The following is a 19,236-nucleotide window of genomic DNA, read 5'->3' on the forward strand; positions in this document are numbered from 1 at the left end:
GAAGACCAATGAAGGCAAAAGCCTAGTTGCCCTCCTTGCCCCAACAATTAACTCAGGCACTATGAGAACATAGCTGTGCAGACGACCCCAGCTACTTAACAAATTCAAGGTTTAACACTATTCACTGTATTCAGTGCAAACACTCTGGGGAATTTTAGTTTTAGCTGAATCCCAGTAAGTAACACCTGGACAACCACTGCACTGACAAGAAAACAGTGTGAAAAAGTTTGTTCTCTAGGCTGCAAAAATCCCTTTATTGCCTTTTAAATTCCTTCAATATGCTCAAATAATGATGAACATAATTAATATTTCACAGTTTAGCTTTCACATTAAGGTTTTAAAAGCTTTTAGTGGAATATCAAAGATCACACTCCAAAATGAATCTGAACTCTAATATAACTGCAGCTAAAGCATATAGGACTTTTGTGAAAAGCCAGGAAAGAAATCAAGAACTTTTTCCTAAAAGTCTGTATTACTGTTTGAATTTAGCAAACTTATGGGACTGAAAAGTAATTTCTGAAAAGCCATAACATTGGCAAAAATTCCCTCCCAGCTGACATCTTCAGAAGCAGGTCTTGTTGTGACGCTGATAACGAATAGGTTCTGTGTGAGAGAATTTTCAGGATTTACAGAGCCCTGGTTTTAATCTCATTCACACTGGCACAACACTAGAACTACTTTTTAGCACCCACCTTTAATTTCTTAAAATTCTTGAAATTAACAGTTCAGTCCCAGTCAAATCTCATCTAAATCCTAGGTGTCATATGCTGTTATTATTAGAAGAAACACAGTCAGTGGAGTAGTATCAACATGAGATGAGGCTCAGGACACTCTCGCTTTTAGTTGAGGAAGTCCTCAAAAAACACACAAAACATACTATTCTCTTACTAGATGCATGGCAAGTGAGCAAGTAGCTCTCAAAGCTGGTTCAGCTTCAGAGTTGCCAAAGCATCTTTGCTGCTTCATCCAGGCCTTGTAAAACGTCAGAGGGGAAAAAAAAAAAAGTTCAAGCATAAAGGCAAAACAGAGGGCAGCACCTTCACAATACTTGCTTTGCCTGTGGAGTTGCTTCCATACAGTCAGCTTATAGTGTAAATAGTACTACCCTGGATGTCTGCTCCCACTTTGTTACACACACACAAAGGGTACAGATTTGAACCCTATGGCTACTGGCTAGAGAAGAATCTTACTCTGCAAGGACAGCTGTATATAGCAGAAAATAATGAGGCTTTTACAAATATGTCTTTCCAGCTTTTAAGAACCAAAGGTCTTAAGTACTAAAAAGCCATGATCAAGGAGATGGCAACTCTGCAAATCCCCAGCATGTCTGACTAAAGATGTGAAGGCAGCAATTTGGAAAACAGCAACACATGAGCTAATGAAAAACAGAGAGCAATCAGTGTGAAATAGAAATTATCAAGTGCTGAGTGTCAGGGTTATGATTGTATCCATTCAAAGGAGATGATAGTCTGTAAGTATTATGCCTTTGGTAGCCGTTGTTGTCATCAGAACAGAACTAGTTAGCAGGTAGAGATCATCTTCTTTAAGCTATTGCCTGGTAGACTCTTCATATGCTATTTTCTCATCTCTTGTTTTGGGCCTGCCTTGACACTGGGTATTGATAAGGGACAACAATACAAGGAAAAAAAAATTAACACTTGTAAATCAAAGAATCATTCTTTCCATCCCCAAAGATTCAAAACCTAAATAACCACATCATTTTTTACAAAGAGATGATTAAACTACTAATGATGCAGGAAGGACAGAAAAGTTCAGCAGAGATTTCGTTTTTATCAATAGAAGCAGACTGAGGGCCTTGTACTATATGAGAAGGAACTACTTTCTAAAGCAGCACAGGCCAATTTCTAAACTGCCACTAGAAAAGATTGAACACCATATTTTTAAAAAACAACAAACCCATGGGCTCTTCAAACACATGTAGTAGGTACCAATAATAAAACAGCTGGCAGACCTTACTCTCTTTCAGAAACCACTATTTCTAATCAGGATTAACAAAGATTGCTACAAACTGGGATGCTAGTCTGTTCCTTTTGTGATCCAGAAAGACAACATCTTTTGTGGCAATACTTGATGATAACAGATTGTTAAAAAGGTTAAAAAAGAGAGTCAAGGACAGGGAAAAATTTGGTGAACTAAATGAGCTGCTCAGTTGATAGAGTCTATTAAAACAAATCCCACATTTCAATACCTCCAACTGCAAAGTTTTACAGACATTTCTGAGATCTTATCGAAATACGAAGTAGATCGTATGTATGGAATGAGGCACGTTGTCCTGGAAATTTCTGAAATGGATCTATTATGCAAAGCAGAAAAAGAAATCAATAATAAATCATCTTCCACTGCAATACTGGAGCTAGAGAACCCTTTGTTTTACAAAGGGGAGAACAGCAATTAAATTAAATTCAAGGTTATTTTACTTCTCTACATTACTAAGAATCAGAACTCAGCACACAGTTCTGCTTTCCACAGTTAAACAAGACCTTGGAGAAAGCAGGGTAGACACAGCAAAAGGGACACAAGACTAATTACTGCCTCATTGAAAAAGTACTTCATATTAGGAATGAAGAACATATAAATATCTACATTGTGTAAAATAATGCTGTGGCAAGAAACCTGACAGCTCTAGCTGGCAAATAGATTTACATATCAAAGCAGCACCGTGCAGAGGTACAGGTTTGGATTCTGACTGGACTTCAAAAGCTCAGTCAAAAGGAAACCAAAAGGTACTTTGACTGCAGAGTAAAAATGTTTTTTCTAGGACAAAACCAAGAGTGATAAACAACTCTTCAATCTAGCACTGTCATGAGAAGAATTCGTAGCCCAAAGGTGAAGCTAGACTACTAGAGCTTTTGTAAACACACACATTTTCCTCAGTAAGGATGAGGAATTACTAGAACATATTAGCATGGGAAGTTATGTTTTTCCTTTTACTTATTTATGCTTTTAATCTAAAAATCAAGCCTAGATATTCTATGAAATGTGTTAGTTCAACTAAGAGGCTTCTGGACCCAGTAAAGTAACTGAGAGAAATTACCAGGGATCCAGAGCAGAAGAGAGCAAATCACCAGTGTCCCCCTTCAGCTGAAAACACCTGGCTTGAAGAATTTACAGGAGAGTGTTTGGTTTCAACATAACTGTTGGGTTTTTTTAAAGACCACAGAAGCCATCATAGCAGGGAACTAACAGAAGGCTGCAAAGTTGGATTGGTGAGGGAAGAGACAGCAGTCAAGCAGCTTTAGGAAGTAAAGAATGGAAAGGAGACGGAAAGAAACATGGTTTGGGAAGGAAGGAACATAAAACCTTGTTGCAGTGGTAGTTCAATATGGTAAGGATTAATGATAGAACCTAGTAGGTTCTGTCAGGAAACAGAGAAGAAAATGAAACTGAAAATGTTCAAATAGGGATGCCCATTAGCCTCTGCATCTTTTTGACTCTCACAGGCCCAACAAGTACCTCGAGACGTCGATAATGTTCATATACATAGTGGGGAGGCAAAATAGACAAACTTGTGAATTAAGATGTTCTTGTGCCCCGCAATTTATTCTCTTCCAGGCCAGGCATCTTACATTATAGGGGGTGTTAAAAGTAAACTTTGCTAACCATAGTGGTAAAGAACACTTCAACTGTTTTCCTCTTACCTGTATTAACAAATGCTATATCCTTTCTCTGTCCCCTCTACTCCAGACTGAATAGTACCAAATCCCTTAATCTTTTCTTACTGGTCACATTTTCTAGATCTCTGGTGATTCTCATTTCTTCCCCCATGACAGTTTCTCCAGTTTTTCTACACCTTCACAAATTCAGACAAACTTTGTACAAGAAGTCTAGTATGGGACTTTCTACCACTGAGTAGAACAATTATTTCTTGCATCTTAAAAATAATACAGCCATCCAGTTTCTCTTTTCTAGTACGATTGCCCTCTATTACACAGTAAAAAAAAAAAAAAAAAAAAAAAAAAGAAAAATCTTGCATCAGCAGAAATGGTATCCAACCCTTCCTAAGGGAAGATTAAAATAAAATAAAAAATAAAGTCTTTAGGTGTGTAACTTTATTCATTTTGGAAAATTTGGCTTTAAAATTGAAAACACTGTACAGTGCATATCTTGAAACAGCAGTAGATGAAGGGATGAATCAAAGTCATGTCAGAACCACTTCAATGTTTTCATTCCACAATTGCTCTGGTTCTCTCCTTTCAGCAGAAACATAATGCCTTTGCAAACAATTGTATCAAAATAAAGCCTCCCCACCTAATGGCTTTTCATTCTTGAGGTCAACACAGGTAAAATGCATCATTCAGTGCTGTCAAGCATGACAGCAAATTAGAGCACACCAAAAACACATTAAAAATGGAAGGCATTTTTCCACTGAATTCAAAAGATTCCTGCAGTGCAAGTTATTTGACAGGTTTTGTTGTATAAGAATTCATACATCTTTGCTGACTAAATGTTTTCAAACTTTATTAAAAATCCAAAGTTTTTGTAAAACCCTTAAAATTCTATTTAACTTGGGAGAAGTGTAGCTTTGGGTTTGTTTTAAGGCTGCTTGAAAATGACTCATCAGTTGGAAACTCTTTGCCTCTTAAATGATGCACCTTTGTGTCTGAAAGTGCTTAAATTATACCACTGCAACATCTTTTGCAGGTCTGCAAACTGTTCTCAGATTTGTGGATGTGAGGAGATAGATGCACAAAACCTGCCTACTAAAAAGGAGAATTATTTAGCAAGAGGATGGTACGCTAACTTGTATATGGTAACACGGAGTTGATTTGTAAAATCATTAGTAAAATTAGAGAAATATTACCTCCATGTAAGAGTAGACAGTTGTTTTAGAAGAATACAGTCATTAACACGCACAAATCTCACCAGTAACTACATTCTGCCAGCTTAGGTGATCAAATTCAAACCAAGGATTGCTAACGAGCTGGCGAAATTCTGTATTTGTATTACAAAAGGAAACAACAAAACACCATTTAATTCTGCCGAGAAATTAATTTTACACTTGCATATTGTGCATTAAGAAGAATACCTATTCTTAAGTGACCAGACAATATTTCTGGATTTTATGAGCAAGCATGTGACTTACTATAATATTGTATTAGAATCTGTGAGAACTGTGTAGCTCACAGCATTACGAAAGCCTGTATTCTTGTACCTTCTTAGGTGTCAGCTTCAATCAAAACCCTGACGGGCTATTGAGAATTAAGGAGCCATACTCCTTGCCTGGAAAAACATTAAGAAGCTTAAAAAGGCTGAGGCTCCTTTTATCAGCCTCAGGGAGGCCTGGATCAGCCCCTGAATCAACTCTCTGGCTGAACAGTCTGTCTTTGAAAGCTAAAGCTAAGAAAAAGGTTGGAAAAAAAAATCACATACTACCAGAAAACTGCTAGGTTTTCCTTCAGGTTTTCACCCAACACACCTCTTCCATGCAATTTATTTGCAGTAGCACCAGTCAAATACTGGTGAGAAGGCCTCTGAGTGAAATCCCAGGCCAACTAGAATTAATAGCAAAGCTCCTGCTAACTTTAGCAGGGTCAGATTTTCACCCCACAGACCTGGGATCACATTGAGCAAAATGCACAGAACAAATTTACACTTTAGATCATATTCTAAATTTGTCTTTCTACAGAGCTATTTTTTAGTAGCTAAAAGTACATAACACAATATTTTCTTTAATATTTTAGGGATTGCAAATACTCTTTAGTGCATTTCAGTAGGATTCCTTTATTCAAAGGGAATTCTAAGTTTTAAAATTGCATTCCACACAAGGTTTGAAAGAAGCCTGAACTAGTCCCACAAAGTTCACATCAGCAAAACATTGTAGCTTTCCGTATCAGCAAGCTCTCATTATTCTTTTGGCAACAGTAATTGAAAACAAGGTCTAGAGGGCAGCAATGACAGGAGTGTCAAAAGGTTGTGTACTAAAATACTACAAAATAAAAAAGGTGAATTCTACAGGTAAACAAAAGTGTTACTCTACAAAGTATCGCTGAACATAAGTCAGGTGCAGAGGCATTGGACTAACCAAATCTAAGCTGATTTTTGCATAAAAATCACCACAAAAAAATAACAAAAGCTTCCAAAATCAAATATGGGTTAAAAATAACCACTCTAAGTTTACTGCATGTCATTGCTCGATTACAAATCTTTGAACAAACTTAACATTATGCTGTCTGTCTACTTACCCCAGGAATAAATCGTTAAAACCAGCTGAACCTTACCTACTTTGCATTTAATTTGTACCAACATCTGTTCTGTGAAATGAACGGCAGGCTCAACCCTGAACATTCACAAATCGGAGTTGCCAGCATGCACCATAATTAGTAGGTTAAAATTCTAGTACTTCTGCCCAAATTTTTAGTTTAATAGCAGGAATGGGAACAGTTTCCTCAAGTTAGAGGGATCAACTTTCCCGAGAGCTGCCAGCCATTCTTTCTCATACGTCACTGATAAAGGTTTCCCAGCAGCTCTCTTAAATAGCAGGACAAGTAGTTATCCAGATAAAGCACCTAAAGGAATCTTTCTTACATTCAGGTTAGACAAAATACTATTATTCAAAAGGTATACTCTCCCATTAAAGGGTGAAACTTCTGCCTGGAATAACCCGATTGTGTCTGTGCAAGGGAAGTGACGGGGCAGAGAAAAACGCACACGTTTTTCTCCTCACATTCGATACGTACACACACACGTTTCAGTGCTCAGAGTTGCCTTTGTATTGATGCAAAATTAAATGCTTTTAAGAGGACTTTAGAAGCTAGAACATAAAAACATAGAAAACAGCAGGCTCTTTCTTGAGTGTTGCTGAAGCAGCTGCAAACTGTACTAAAGCAGAGCACATTCTCTCCTGCTGCTGGGCCTTTAGGCGTTTTTGCCTGAGTTGTACAACAGCGATTACAGTTGTGCCTTCTTTCAGGCACTCTCTTGGGAGGTAAATACCCCTGAGGGAATATATTTAATGTATTTCTAAGCACCAAACCCATCAAAAGAGTAATCCAGATAGAATTTCTTTTTAAAGTATTTCCTTGTGCTATAGTAGTAATGACAGTATTGAATTTTCAACCTTCTTTCCCACACCAAACAAGTTTTAAGTGAATTTCCAGATGTTACTCGCTCAGCACACCTTCCTGTAGCCATGTATTCTTCCTGTAGTTGTGCCAGTCACATCAGTATACAACCACCCTTCAGTCAGTACATACTTTTGTTACTAGCACAGCTGCACACATTTATTGCCACAGCTTTTCTTACTCTGTTGATATCTGGGACAGATGATGAAGTAATCTAGCTGAAAGAATCACTCAATTTAGCAGAGACTGAAAGTGTTGTTAATGAAAACATCTAGCAACTGTCTCCTTTTGTGTCCCTGGGTGTATAAGGAATAAGAATTACCATCTGTTCAGTCACGTCATTCCTTTTCCCCCATTGTATCTCATCATTATTATATCACCCCACTTAGTCGTGCCACAAAGACCTGTATATTGATCAAGTGACAGCAAAGTAAGATGTCTGTAAGATACACAGGTAGCAGTTCACAGCACCTTCTCCTGTGTGCTAAGTGAAATGCAAGAAAAATAGACAAAAAATGCATCTCCAACCTTTCTTAAATTAATATCCCCGTTAGATTTTAATTGCATTGGTTGCACACTACTTCAGAAAGAGCTAGAAAATAATTGGCTAGTGAAATCTAGCTTGTTTTTTCCACCCCCCCTCAGCTGGCCAACGTTTTTCTTTCAGTATAACCAGAGAAAACACAAACCAAAAGCCATTTTCAGCCTGTCATAGCTTTGTCTCCCAATTACTGTACTGGCTTCTAAAAGAGATCCTTCTAGCTGTAAAGTTGCCAAGCATACAAAGTGCCAGCCCTGGGGAATGGGTTGGTGCATTCTGTGCTTATGAAACAGGTCTTCCAGTTTCCTAAAGCCCACTGTAACAACAACTGAATGAAATTATTTACTTACCCAAACCTTAAGTAGAAAGGATATCATTTCCTTCAAGCTATGAATACTGTGCACATTCCCAGCTGCCTACTATTACTTCCATCTTCATTTGTAAACATGAGAAACTTGCCCCTGACAGGATCACAATGAACCAGAGGTGTGGTTGATCTAATATTGAAAATGTTTTTAATGTCCCTTAAGCTACATAACCTTTCATATATGAGGAGAGTGACAATACCAAACAATTGTTTCTAAATGTTCAATTACTTCTTGGACAATCAAAAATAAACAAGTCACATCTCATTGTTTTGCTAACAGATACCCTCAGTGCACTGCCCAAAAACATTAAGTGTTGCCCTACAGAGGGGATAAAGAAAACAATGGAAGTCATATCCAAGCTGCTCGTGTCATTGTCAAGTCATGAGTAAGTTCACCTCAGCTGACCAAAATGTCTCAGCTAACCAAAGTGTGAGACAGTTCTTAATCCATAACAGAATGCTTACTTCTCAGGCACACAGTTATCTGTGGCTGGATTGGTTTATAGAAGTGGTAGTCATAAAACTACAATGATTTATACTACTACAAGAAGAGAAACAGACTGATTATAGATAGAATGTAATAACTGGTTTTCAAGAGAAGATATACATTTTCTGGTTTGCAATAATCAGAATAGGAAGCCTTAGCAAACTCAAAGAAGCTGTTGCTTTTCAGTGACTATTCTCATAACTATCAATGCAGATTTCTTTTATCAAGTCTGCCCATTCAGGACAAAATATTTTAATGGTGTTTCAGAACTGTTTTGAGGCCCACTGGGAAATACTCACAAATTTAACTTTCTGTCAAATGCTGTGTTAGAATGCTATTCAGACATGTTCTACACCTTTAGGATTACATCAAACTATTCAGGAAGTTTACAGAGATTATTGTGAAGTGAAGGCAGATCCTTACACAGAGTTATTTAACTGACTTGCAAACTTATTTTACAAACCTTCCTGTCTGCCTTTAATTAAGAGGAACTTGTGTCAAATTTTGATGAATTCTCAGTGAACTTAATTCACGTGGATGATTGGGGAAAAAAATGCAGCCTACAGGAAAAAAAAAAAAACATAAACAGAAAAAAACCACATTTACAAATAAGATTCATCAAAGGAACATGCAAAAAAATGCAATATACACATATCAGTTGATATAAATAATCACTGGTCCGCTGACGCCTTTGAAGCAGTAACAATCTATGCAAAACAAGGATGTTCTTCTGTATAAATAAGAGCAAAATGGACTTAACCAGCCTATCTTACCATTTTTCCAGGCTCTCAGACATGTTCTAGATCAACTGAACTCTCTTTATGTAACAAAGGTTAGCATTCATTTTCTCTTTTGTTTCAGTAGTTGGCCCTGATTCCAAAATCACCAAAGCTCTACCTTGTACCGTTGAAATTTTGTACCATGTACAGCTGACCACGAGGGATTGACTGTTACTGTCAACAGTCCTCCATAAAGGCCACTGAACAAACAGTATTGTGATAACAGTATATCCCACTAAGAGTTCATAGCCTGCTATAGCAGTTCACATTAATTGTGACATTATATGTTAAAATGAATAAAATATGCTGATTTGTGTTCCTATGTGTTCATGGCATTTTTCATATTACTTAAAGAAATAATAACTATTTGTTTATTTAATGTGAACTATCTTCCAGATGGTGTCATTCTAAGATATGTATAATTAAGCATCTTAATCTTACCATTGTCTTCAATGGAGAAATAGAAGATGTCACTGGTAGCATTATCACCTTCCTTCAGGACGTAGCTGATCTTCATTTCATCAATATCAGCTAAGAAAAGAATATGCTAAATGAATCATCACAGAATTTTGCTACAGAACATAGGACATAGTTCATTCTACCTTTACTGTTTGATTACTTACTAATACGTTGGCTAATTTGTCGATAAAGCATTTCAGCTACCAAACTTGTATAACGTGGCATGGCTTCTTACACTGGTCTATACTCAACAACACAACATAAGTTTAGTTATTAGCTCAAAGAACAATAGCAAAAAGACAGTGAGATACAGTTTTACCATAAATATTTATTTTTAAATACTAAAGTCACAGCCTTGTTTCAGCACATTAGCATGAATTACTTTACTATAACTAAGTTGAATCTGTTGGAAGTAAAGACCTGCCCATTTTTTAAAGATCAATTTAATCCGTTTTTTAAGTTTTTCTATGATACACAAAACTGTTGCAGGTACATTGGAAGTGAATATGAGAATGTATTAAACAAATCACAAATAGCTCTAAAAGTGATTAAAATTTTTATTAGATACTCCCAGAGAATAAGGGAAAACTATCAGGATATTTCTATTACCCTAAAGTTGCAAGTGTGTTATCCTGTGCCACATTTCATCAATGCGAAGGTTTCAGAGAAGTCTTTTACTTTTGCTTTTATTTTAGTTAAATAAACAACAGTTTCATTTGATATAAAAATGTTTGGGATATACCTAAGCGTTCTTTATACTCCATTCAGCATTAAGCTGTTCTGACCTATGGAGAGACTTATTCCCCTGCGGTTACCCATTGCTCTTGTCCTGGCATGGGAGATTTGGGTGCTTTCTGACAATTGAAAACGTATGAAACATTCTTGAATGAATGGCAAATGATTTTTCACAACACTGTAGCTTGGCAGATGAACTGAGGACTTTTAAAAATAAATTGTGTTACCATAATCTTAAAGCTAGAGCCTGTCTGGAAGTTATAGATAAAGACATAAAATGGAGATAAAGACTTTTTCTCTCCCCAGATTGTTTTCTCTTGCTAAGGAAAGGTAACACACCTGAGCACATAAAAATCATGGAGACCTCTAATCCTATTATAGCCTCTAACGAGAACTTTGGTATTGTCCCCCTTGCTGATAGTCAAAGCACACTGGAGGTAGATGAAATCAAGGCTGGAAGTTTCCTTGTGAAAGCTTTCAACATAGTGTTCTACCCTGGAGAGATGAATGACAGCCCTAAAGCCAGCAAACTCCCTAAGATCGGCTGGAGCACAGGGACATTTATAGAAAGTCTGTCTGCTGTTACTGTGCCCCACCATCCTCTAAGGCTCTTCCCCCTGCCCAGGTTTGGTGGAGCTGACCTGAGGGACACCTCCCTACCTACTGAGCTTTCTCTGTGGAACAGAATCGCACAAAATGTCACCCAAACTACTGAGGCTATACTGGGTTTCCCCTGCCCCCATCCTTTTTTTTTAAAGATACTAGATCCAGTGATATACAGAACTGTTAAGCACCTTTTCAAACAATTTTCTCTGAAGGCAAATAGTGGTTTTTGAGCCTGGGTTTAATTTCCAGGCAAGCAAATGGGTACTTCAGTCTTCAGAAAGAAACTGGTGCAGGATCTGCAAATCACCATTTCGGATTTTATCCCACCTTCTTATGAGCAGTGCCATGCTATGTATATTTAACACACGGTAGAAAACACATTGATGCATGCACATACAACACAGAACTTTTCTATTGTGTTTGCATAGGTAAAACAAAGCTTCATTTCTAAAATGCATGTATTATAATTCTGATCATTTGCATATACTTTGTAGTTTAACAGACATTACTTTCTACAAACAAAGATCCAAATGATATAACACAAAATAACAGCTCATTGAGCCCAATGTTTCTAAGCAAACACAACCATTAGCACCAACCTTGCATAAATGTTCCAACGCTCCCATTTCCAAGGCCAGTATTAATGATGAAGCCATGCTGCGGCCCATCTGTTATTTTGTATTTCAACAGCTTGTGAGGACTATCTCGATCTTCTGCCTTTAGTACCTTACTAGTGATCAAGAAGCCTAGGTGCCCAGCTAGAAGCCTTCTCAGAGTAGGGGCACCCTTGTTCACCACTAACTGTGGCACTCTGTTGTCCAGTGAACTGATCTGAATCTTCATCATCTGGGATTGATGGATCTCCTTGCTAGTGTCAGGGAAAACGTAAAAGTTTGTGTGGGTCCCATCAGTCACAGTGAAGGAGAAACTATCCTGGCTGGTTTCCGTACCATCATGTCTGTAGCTGATAAGATTCTCACTCAAGTCTTGTTTGGTGAAGCTGGTGACTGGGTAGCTGTTGTTGTACAAAATCTGGCCATGCACTGGAATCTGAGTGACCGTGAACAGGAGTAAATGGTCAGGCGTATCCCCGTCTTCCACGGTCAGCTCAAATGGGGTGATCAGCCTGGTCTCCCCTTCCTCAACAACCAGGTCACCAATAGTTAGAATTGGCTTTTTATTGTCCACATCTGTGATAGAGACCCTGAAGGTACGGAAGACTGGGTTATAACCATCCGTCACTTCAAACTCAAAACTGTCCATCTTCACCTCATCCTCTGCAGTGTGAACGTAGTAAATCTTGTTGCCAGCAAGTTGGAGTTGAGTAAAGGAAACAATGGGTACTCCAGGACTGTCTGAATTCTCTAGATGGCCCCGGACTGGGGACCGGGTGACACTGAAACACAAATTTTCATCAGGACTGTTAACATCACTTGTGCTGAGCAGATCAGTTGTGAGTGTCACTTTTCCACCTTCTTTCAGAGTTACACCCTTGTTGATCACCTCAGGGAAGACCATATCAATGCTACCAATGGTAATATAGAAGTACCTGTCTATCAAGGCATTAATACCATCAGTGACATCAAATTTAATCAGATCACGCACTCCGTGTAGGCCAGTATGAACATAGCGGATAAAACCCAGATCTAAATCATCTTGTGTGAAGTTTGTGCCTTGTGTAATGTTGCACAGCACTTCGTCTTGTCTGTTCAGATGCTGTAAGAAACCCTGCACAGGTGCCAAACGGATGACATAAACAAGGCTCTTGTCCTCTGAATCGATGTCTGTGGCTTTAAGGTCTTGACTAGAGATGACCTTTGACTTGCCAATCTCTACTTCCAGACCATTGTTGATTGCCATCCTGGGGGTCTCATCATCTACCAGGACCACCATAATCGGCACGTTCTGCTCCACTGTATGGTGTCCATCAGTCAGCTGAATTTGGAAGCTATCTTCTTTCGTCTCTGAGTCATCATGTTCATACACAATGCTGGAAGTCTCCCGGATTTCCTCCGGGGTGAAGCTGTGAACAGGCACGGTGCCTGTGGACAGCTGCTGCACAATCTGCCCATGTTTAGGAGGGACAGCAATAACAAAACGCAGCTCATCTGGAGGCATGTCTGCATCGGCCCCATTGAGGATGGGCGTGTCGATCACCAGGCTCATCCCCTCAAGCACCACGAATTCACGCACAAACAGCTCCGGCTTTTCATCGTTGGTGGGGACGATGACAATGGGGAAGAAATGGTGAGGCGAGAAGTTAACACCATCAGAGCACTGGAAAGTGAATCTATCCTCCACAGGCTCCACCCCTTTGTGAATGCTCTGCACATAGTTGACATGGCCCAGACGAACATCTTTGATGGAAAAAGCACTAATGGCACTACCAGCTCTAGACTTCTCGGACCCTGGGGCTGGAGAGACATTTTCCAAATATCCTGAAGTGGACTGAGCTGTGACAACGCACAAGATGTCATCTCTAGGAGTATCTACGTCCTCTACATCCAGCTGATCCAGAGTTAGAGTGCTCTTCCCTCCCTCGAGGACACTGAGCGGCTCTGCCGCAACCATCACTTCAGGTGCAATGCTGTCCACAGGCAATATAGTTACAGCCACACGCACCCTTTGTACTGTGCTGACACCCACCACCCGTTCACTGGAGAGGTCAGAAATGGTGAGATTGAAAGAATCATACCTCTTTTTCAAGCCAATCTCTCCACTAGTGTGAGCGTAGGCTACTGTTCCGCTGATGAGGTCATGCTGGGTAAACTTTTCTGATTGCACTCCATCCACGAGGATGTCACCCAGCTTGGGTGGATCCTGCACAATGAAGGTCAGCACCAAGTCATCTGTATCCTCATCTGTACCCTGGATAAGTGATGTAGTAATTTCAGTAGCACCATTTTCCAGGACATCAATGGCTGCTCCCACCCGCCTGTGACCACCAGGGAGAGCAATACTTGGGTTTTCATCATCCACAGGCTGCACAGCAACCTTGACTGTGATTGGCACGTGGTGGACTCCATCACTCACTTCCAGCTGATAAGAATCACTGGCAAACTCATCACCACTGTGCTTGTAGGAGATGCGCCCACCAGCAATATCATCTAGCAGGAAAGATTCCCCTTGCAGGATCAGACCCTCCTCCAGATAACGTAGATGGCCGTGCTCCGGAGCTTGAGTTACAGTGAAGACAATCTGGTCTGCAGACGTGTCCTCATCTGTGGCATCCAGCTGATGGCTGGTGAGAAGGAAGCTGTTTCCTTCAAGCACAGTGAAGCCTGTATTAGTGATCTGAGGTGGCTGGTTGTCCACTGGCTGCAGGAAGAGAGTAAAGGTACCTTGGAGAGAATTGCCAACTGAGTCCTCTACAAGGAAGGTGAACTGAACCACCCGTGGTGTGATCCCCAGCTCCTGCTCGGGGGGTCGATAAGCTACCTTGTGGTGGTTGACCTGGGCTTGGGTGAAATGTGTAATGGACATCTCAGGACTGTCAGCCAACACAATCTCTCCAGTGACCACAGAGTGGTTCTCATCTGTGTCAGTTGGGGGTGTCAGTAAAGTGTATTTCAGCTCCCTGTCATCTGTATCCAGGTCAGTGTACTGTAAATAGTGCTTCTTAAAGACAGTCAGCTGGTATTCCTGCACTGTCATCTGCAGGCTAGTACCAGGGAACAGCGTAGGGGGCAGGTTGTCTACAGGTTGGACTTTGACAGTGAGCACATGCTCCCCTGACCTGTTAGGGGGGTCGTTGTCGTCCTGCAGCCAGAACACGACACGGCCGGTCACCGGGCTGGCGCTGTGAGCTCCCGTGTGCCGGAAGAACAGCCTCCCGTCGAGGATGTCCTGCTGCAGCCACTCGCTCACCACCCTCTCATACACATGTTTATCCTCCACAAAGTGCCAGGGGGAGGAAGAGGAGTCACTCTCCAACCCTGCTCCATTTTCTTTGCTCTCATGAGATGCCGGTTGCTCCGCCTGACGCAGCAGCAGCTCACCAAAGGGGTGGGAGTGTAATAGGGACACTGCGGAGTCCCCAACCAGGACAAAACGGATAGAGGCATCATCAGAGTCAATGTCTGTGGCACTGAGGACAAAAGGTGAGATTTGGACAGTCTGGTGCTCGCTCAGCACCAGCCCCGTATTTGCGTTAAGCAGCGGTGGCTGATCATCATCAGGGGAAATGGTGATGGGGTATAGAAATTCGACCTGGTGCTGCCCGTCTGCCATGCTGAAAATAATGTTGTCACTGTAGCTGTGCTCACTGCCATCGTGCTGGTAAATCACTCGCCCTGCTGCGAGCTCTGCAGCAGTGAAGTGCTTGCGGCTGGGCGGTACACCCAGTACCTCGAGCTTCCCGTATCGCAGGCCCCGCGTCACCCAGACCTTCACCTCTTTCAGATTATCCTCATCACTGATCTCCAAGTTGCCAGACAGGGGCCGTGACTGGCCCTCAAAGAGCATCAGCTGCGGGCCAGCCACGCGACTGAAAGTGGCCACAGGGGCCAATGTGTTCATGGGCTTTACCAGGATCACGAAAGCAAAAGGCTCTGAGGCAGCGCCGTCAGAGTCCAGCACTTCCATTTCCACCTGGAAAAGCCGCTCGCGGTCCGAGTCCAGGGTAGGGGGCTGGTAGGCAATCTTCAGCTCCCTCACCTCCTGCTGCGAGAAGGCACCGAGGGGGCGGCCGGGGTCATCGGTGCTGAGCAGGAAGCCTTGCCGCCGCGGGTCGCTGGGCCAGGCAGAGATGAGATTGAAGATCAGGAGGTCCGGGGGGGTCTCCAGGTCCTCAGCAGCCAGCACGTCCGGGGTGAGGGCCGTGAGGGCGAACTGCTCCACCTCCAGCATCAGCAGCGCCAGGAAGCTGGGCTTGGGCGGCGTGTTGTCGGCCCCTTCGCGGATCCGCACCAGCACCTGGAAGTACTCCCGCTGCCCGGGGCCGGCCGACACCCTCGCCGGGATGCGGTCCCGGCCGGGGGAGGCGGTGGCCGCCGTGTGCTGGTAGCGGATCCCGGCTCGCAGCACGGCGGAGCAGTCCCCGCTGTAACCGGCGGGCAGCGGTCGGCCCTCGGCGTCCAGCAGCCGCCCGTAGGCGGGAAGGGGGCCGGCGGCCTCGGGGGGCAGCAGCGTGAGGCGGCAGCGCCAGTCGGGGTCCCCCTCGGGGAAGCTCAGCACCTTGCCGTCCAGGGGCGCGCTGAGCCCCCGCAGCTTCTCCACGGGCAGGGGCAGGTTGCGGCTGAGCAGGCGCAGCTGCTGGAACAGCACCTCCACCTCCAGCGTGAAGGGCACGACAAGGGTCCGCCGGGGCGAGTCGTAGCGGAGCTGGAGGCGCAGGCGGTACCGGCCGGGGCTGCGCGCCCCGAAGTGGGTGTAGGTGACCTGCCCGCGGGCGAAGGCGCAGGGGAAGCGCGGGGGATCCACGGCGCCGGCGCGTTGCGGGCCCGGCCCGCTCCCCACCGCCGCCACCGCGCACCGGTCCCCCGGCCGCACCCGCAGCACCAGGTCGGCCGCCGGGTCCAGCCAGACGGAGCGGCCGAGGGGGACGCGCAGCCCCCGCCTGGAGACCAGGACAGCGGAGGCGTCGGGCTCCGGCGGGGGCTCCGCCGCTCCCCGCGCCCTCAGGGGCCCGAGCAGCAGCATCGCTGCCACCACCGCGGCAGGAGGCCCCCGGCACCCCCCGGCCATGGTCCGGCTGCTGCGGCTCTGCGCCGCCCCCCGCCCCGTCGTGGCTACTAAAGGGCCGCGGCACCGCCCCGGGGGTTGGGAAGGGCCCTCCCCCCGCGCTGGGGCTGGGGTGTGCCCGGGCGAGCCGCGTCCCGGAGCGGGGGGGGGAGGGCAGCGAGCCCGGCCCTGCCCCCGGACCCCTGCCCGGCCGCAGCATCGCGGACCCTGGCGCAGCATCGAGGGCGGAAAATAAGGAGGGGGGGAGATGAGGGAGGAGAGCGGGGCTGGAGGAGCGAGGGGGAGCTGCAAGGTGAGGGAGGGGGGAGCCGGCGCTTCGGGCCGAGCCTTCCCGGGCGGGGACAGGACTCCTCCGGCTGCCGGGGCAGGGCAGCCCCCAGGGGCTCCCGGCCGGTGCCTGCCCGACTGAAAACCCGACATAAATGTCCTCCTCTCTCGAGGGGGGGGGGGAAGCGAATTCAGTGGGAAGAGCAGATGCAGGCGATCAAAGCCAACACGACCATCCCCCTTCGTGCTCTAGAAGGGGCTGTTGATATTTCATCACGAAGTTTCCTCCCCTTCACCCCCAAACTTGGCATACAGCTCGTGCTAGGTGCAGACAGTAAAAGGGGGTGGGAAAGGAGGATATCGGCAAACCACGCCGACTTTAGGAAGTTTGCTTACTGCTAAGCGACTTCCCCCAGCCAGACAAACGAAGCAGCCTCGGCAGCTTCCCCTTTACTGGGGACCGTTCCTGCCCAGTTTCACTTGCTCAGTCCTTGCTTAGGCTCTTGGCTGAGGACAGCAGATAAAAATGCTATTGGATTTTAAAAAAAGGTTTCTGTTGGTATTACTACTGCACTTTTTAATATTTTGGACATTTAGCCTACTGTTTCATTAAAGGGACAAGTTGCTTAAAGCTTTATTTACTGTTCATGATTTTTTTTCTAATTCTTCAGGAAAATATCAGCAATTTACCGAGTCCCACTGTGCATGAAAATTAATTGCTTACCCATAAGCTTAACTACCACACTACTACATTGCTTAAGTACCATAAAATAGGATTGGGCTTTTCATTCTTAGGTGTGTTCTGACATCTTTATCAATAGCAACACATATTTAAAAATAAAGTGCCTAGGGAGACCAAGTACACTGCTCTGGTTTAGTACAAGGTTTATACAATCATCTGCTATTAGTTATCAATGGCACTTTTTTTTTTAAGTATAAGAACTTTCTCATACATGAGTTTCCATGTACACCAGACAACAGTTCTGTACTCCATGAAAGTGTTCTCTGGAGTGAGGACTGAGCCCCTGGCATGGTTGACACTAACGAGCTTTTACTGGGACTTGTCCTTTCAGGAACACAAATATATCCAGCTTATTTTCCTTAAGCCAGTGGGATATTTCTGGGCAAATATAACTGGACTAATCAGTAACAAAGACGTTGCTGAATAATCACAGATAGAAAGGGGTTTTCTGTTCTTGATAGATTCAAAGACAATATGCCAAATTCCGTTCTTTGGTAGAACAGTGGAACAAATACCCCAAGTGAAACCTGTGCGTACATCTACATATATACACAAACATGCAAAGTTCACAAAATTTGCATTTTTTCCATCCTTAATCAAATCTAGGTGTTTGTTCTATAAGGAACAGTGCCAGAACACAAGGTCCTTGTAAAACTCAATGACTGTATGTTGTTGCCATCAAGTTTCCTGGAAGGTAAGACAAATTTTCCCATTAAAATAAATGGAATGAGAAATGAGATAAAAATTGTAATTGAACACAAGAGTGTTGGGCAGGAGAAACTGAGGAATTGGTTTCCCATGTATTTGTGCTCAACCTACTTCTATCTTTCAGTTTGTTGTGAGGTAGTATAATTTATCAGAAACATGAATGCACATTGAAAAAGTGGATTATGTATTATGAAGTTATGGAAACCTGACAATAAAGCGTTGACAAACTAAATCCAAACTATATGCAGTGGTTCTGACTGCCTTGCTCATACCTATTCTTGACTTTGCGCACAGCATAAGAGTCATTTTCTCCTCTTTCTGTTTTCACTAGCTTTGAAAATATTTCATCTTTATGTCACTGAAGCCCAGACCTATAAGCATGTAGAAATAAGTGCTCATATTACATGTTAAAGTTGTTGGAAATGCTTTTTGCAGAAAAGGAGTATTTGTTTTTCCAGCTCTTACGACCTGATTCAAAGCCCTCTGAGTCCTGCAGTCACCTTTCTGTTGACTTTGATGGGTTTTGGATCAATGGTAGTTATAGAAGATATTTAGAATCAAGTTCAAAGAATTATTAAAGACAGACAAAGACTTGCTCAAGTGGCTTCATTGTGCCTCATAGTCAAGTGTCTTCCTTCCTACAGTCATATTCCAGTTAAAAAAGAAAACAAACACTGTATTTCAATATTAAAGCAAGTTATGACTAATGGTAGAGATCAGACAGTCAAAAAACATGGATGCTTGATATCAGTGAAAGATTCTAGAAATCTTGATTTATCAT

General features: G+C 43.1%; 1 protein-coding gene across 1 annotated transcript in view; it reads right to left on the reverse strand.

Annotated features, from left to right (window-relative positions):
- Positions 1–16,741, reverse strand: part of FREM3 (FRAS1 related extracellular matrix 3) — a 68,882-nt gene extending 52,141 nt beyond the window's left edge. The window contains 2 exon segments of the mRNA XM_074864952.1: positions 9,698–9,787; positions 11,656–16,741. Of these exon segments, the coding sequence (XP_074721053.1) occupies positions 9,698–9,787; positions 11,656–16,741 (5,176 nt within the window).
- Positions 16,742–19,236: the final 2,495 nt, after the last annotated feature.

Source organism: Strix uralensis, chromosome 4, assembly GCF_047716275.1.
Source record: "Strix uralensis isolate ZFMK-TIS-50842 chromosome 4, bStrUra1, whole genome shotgun sequence".
Lineage (NCBI taxonomy): Eukaryota > Metazoa > Chordata > Aves > Strigiformes > Strigidae > Strix > Strix uralensis.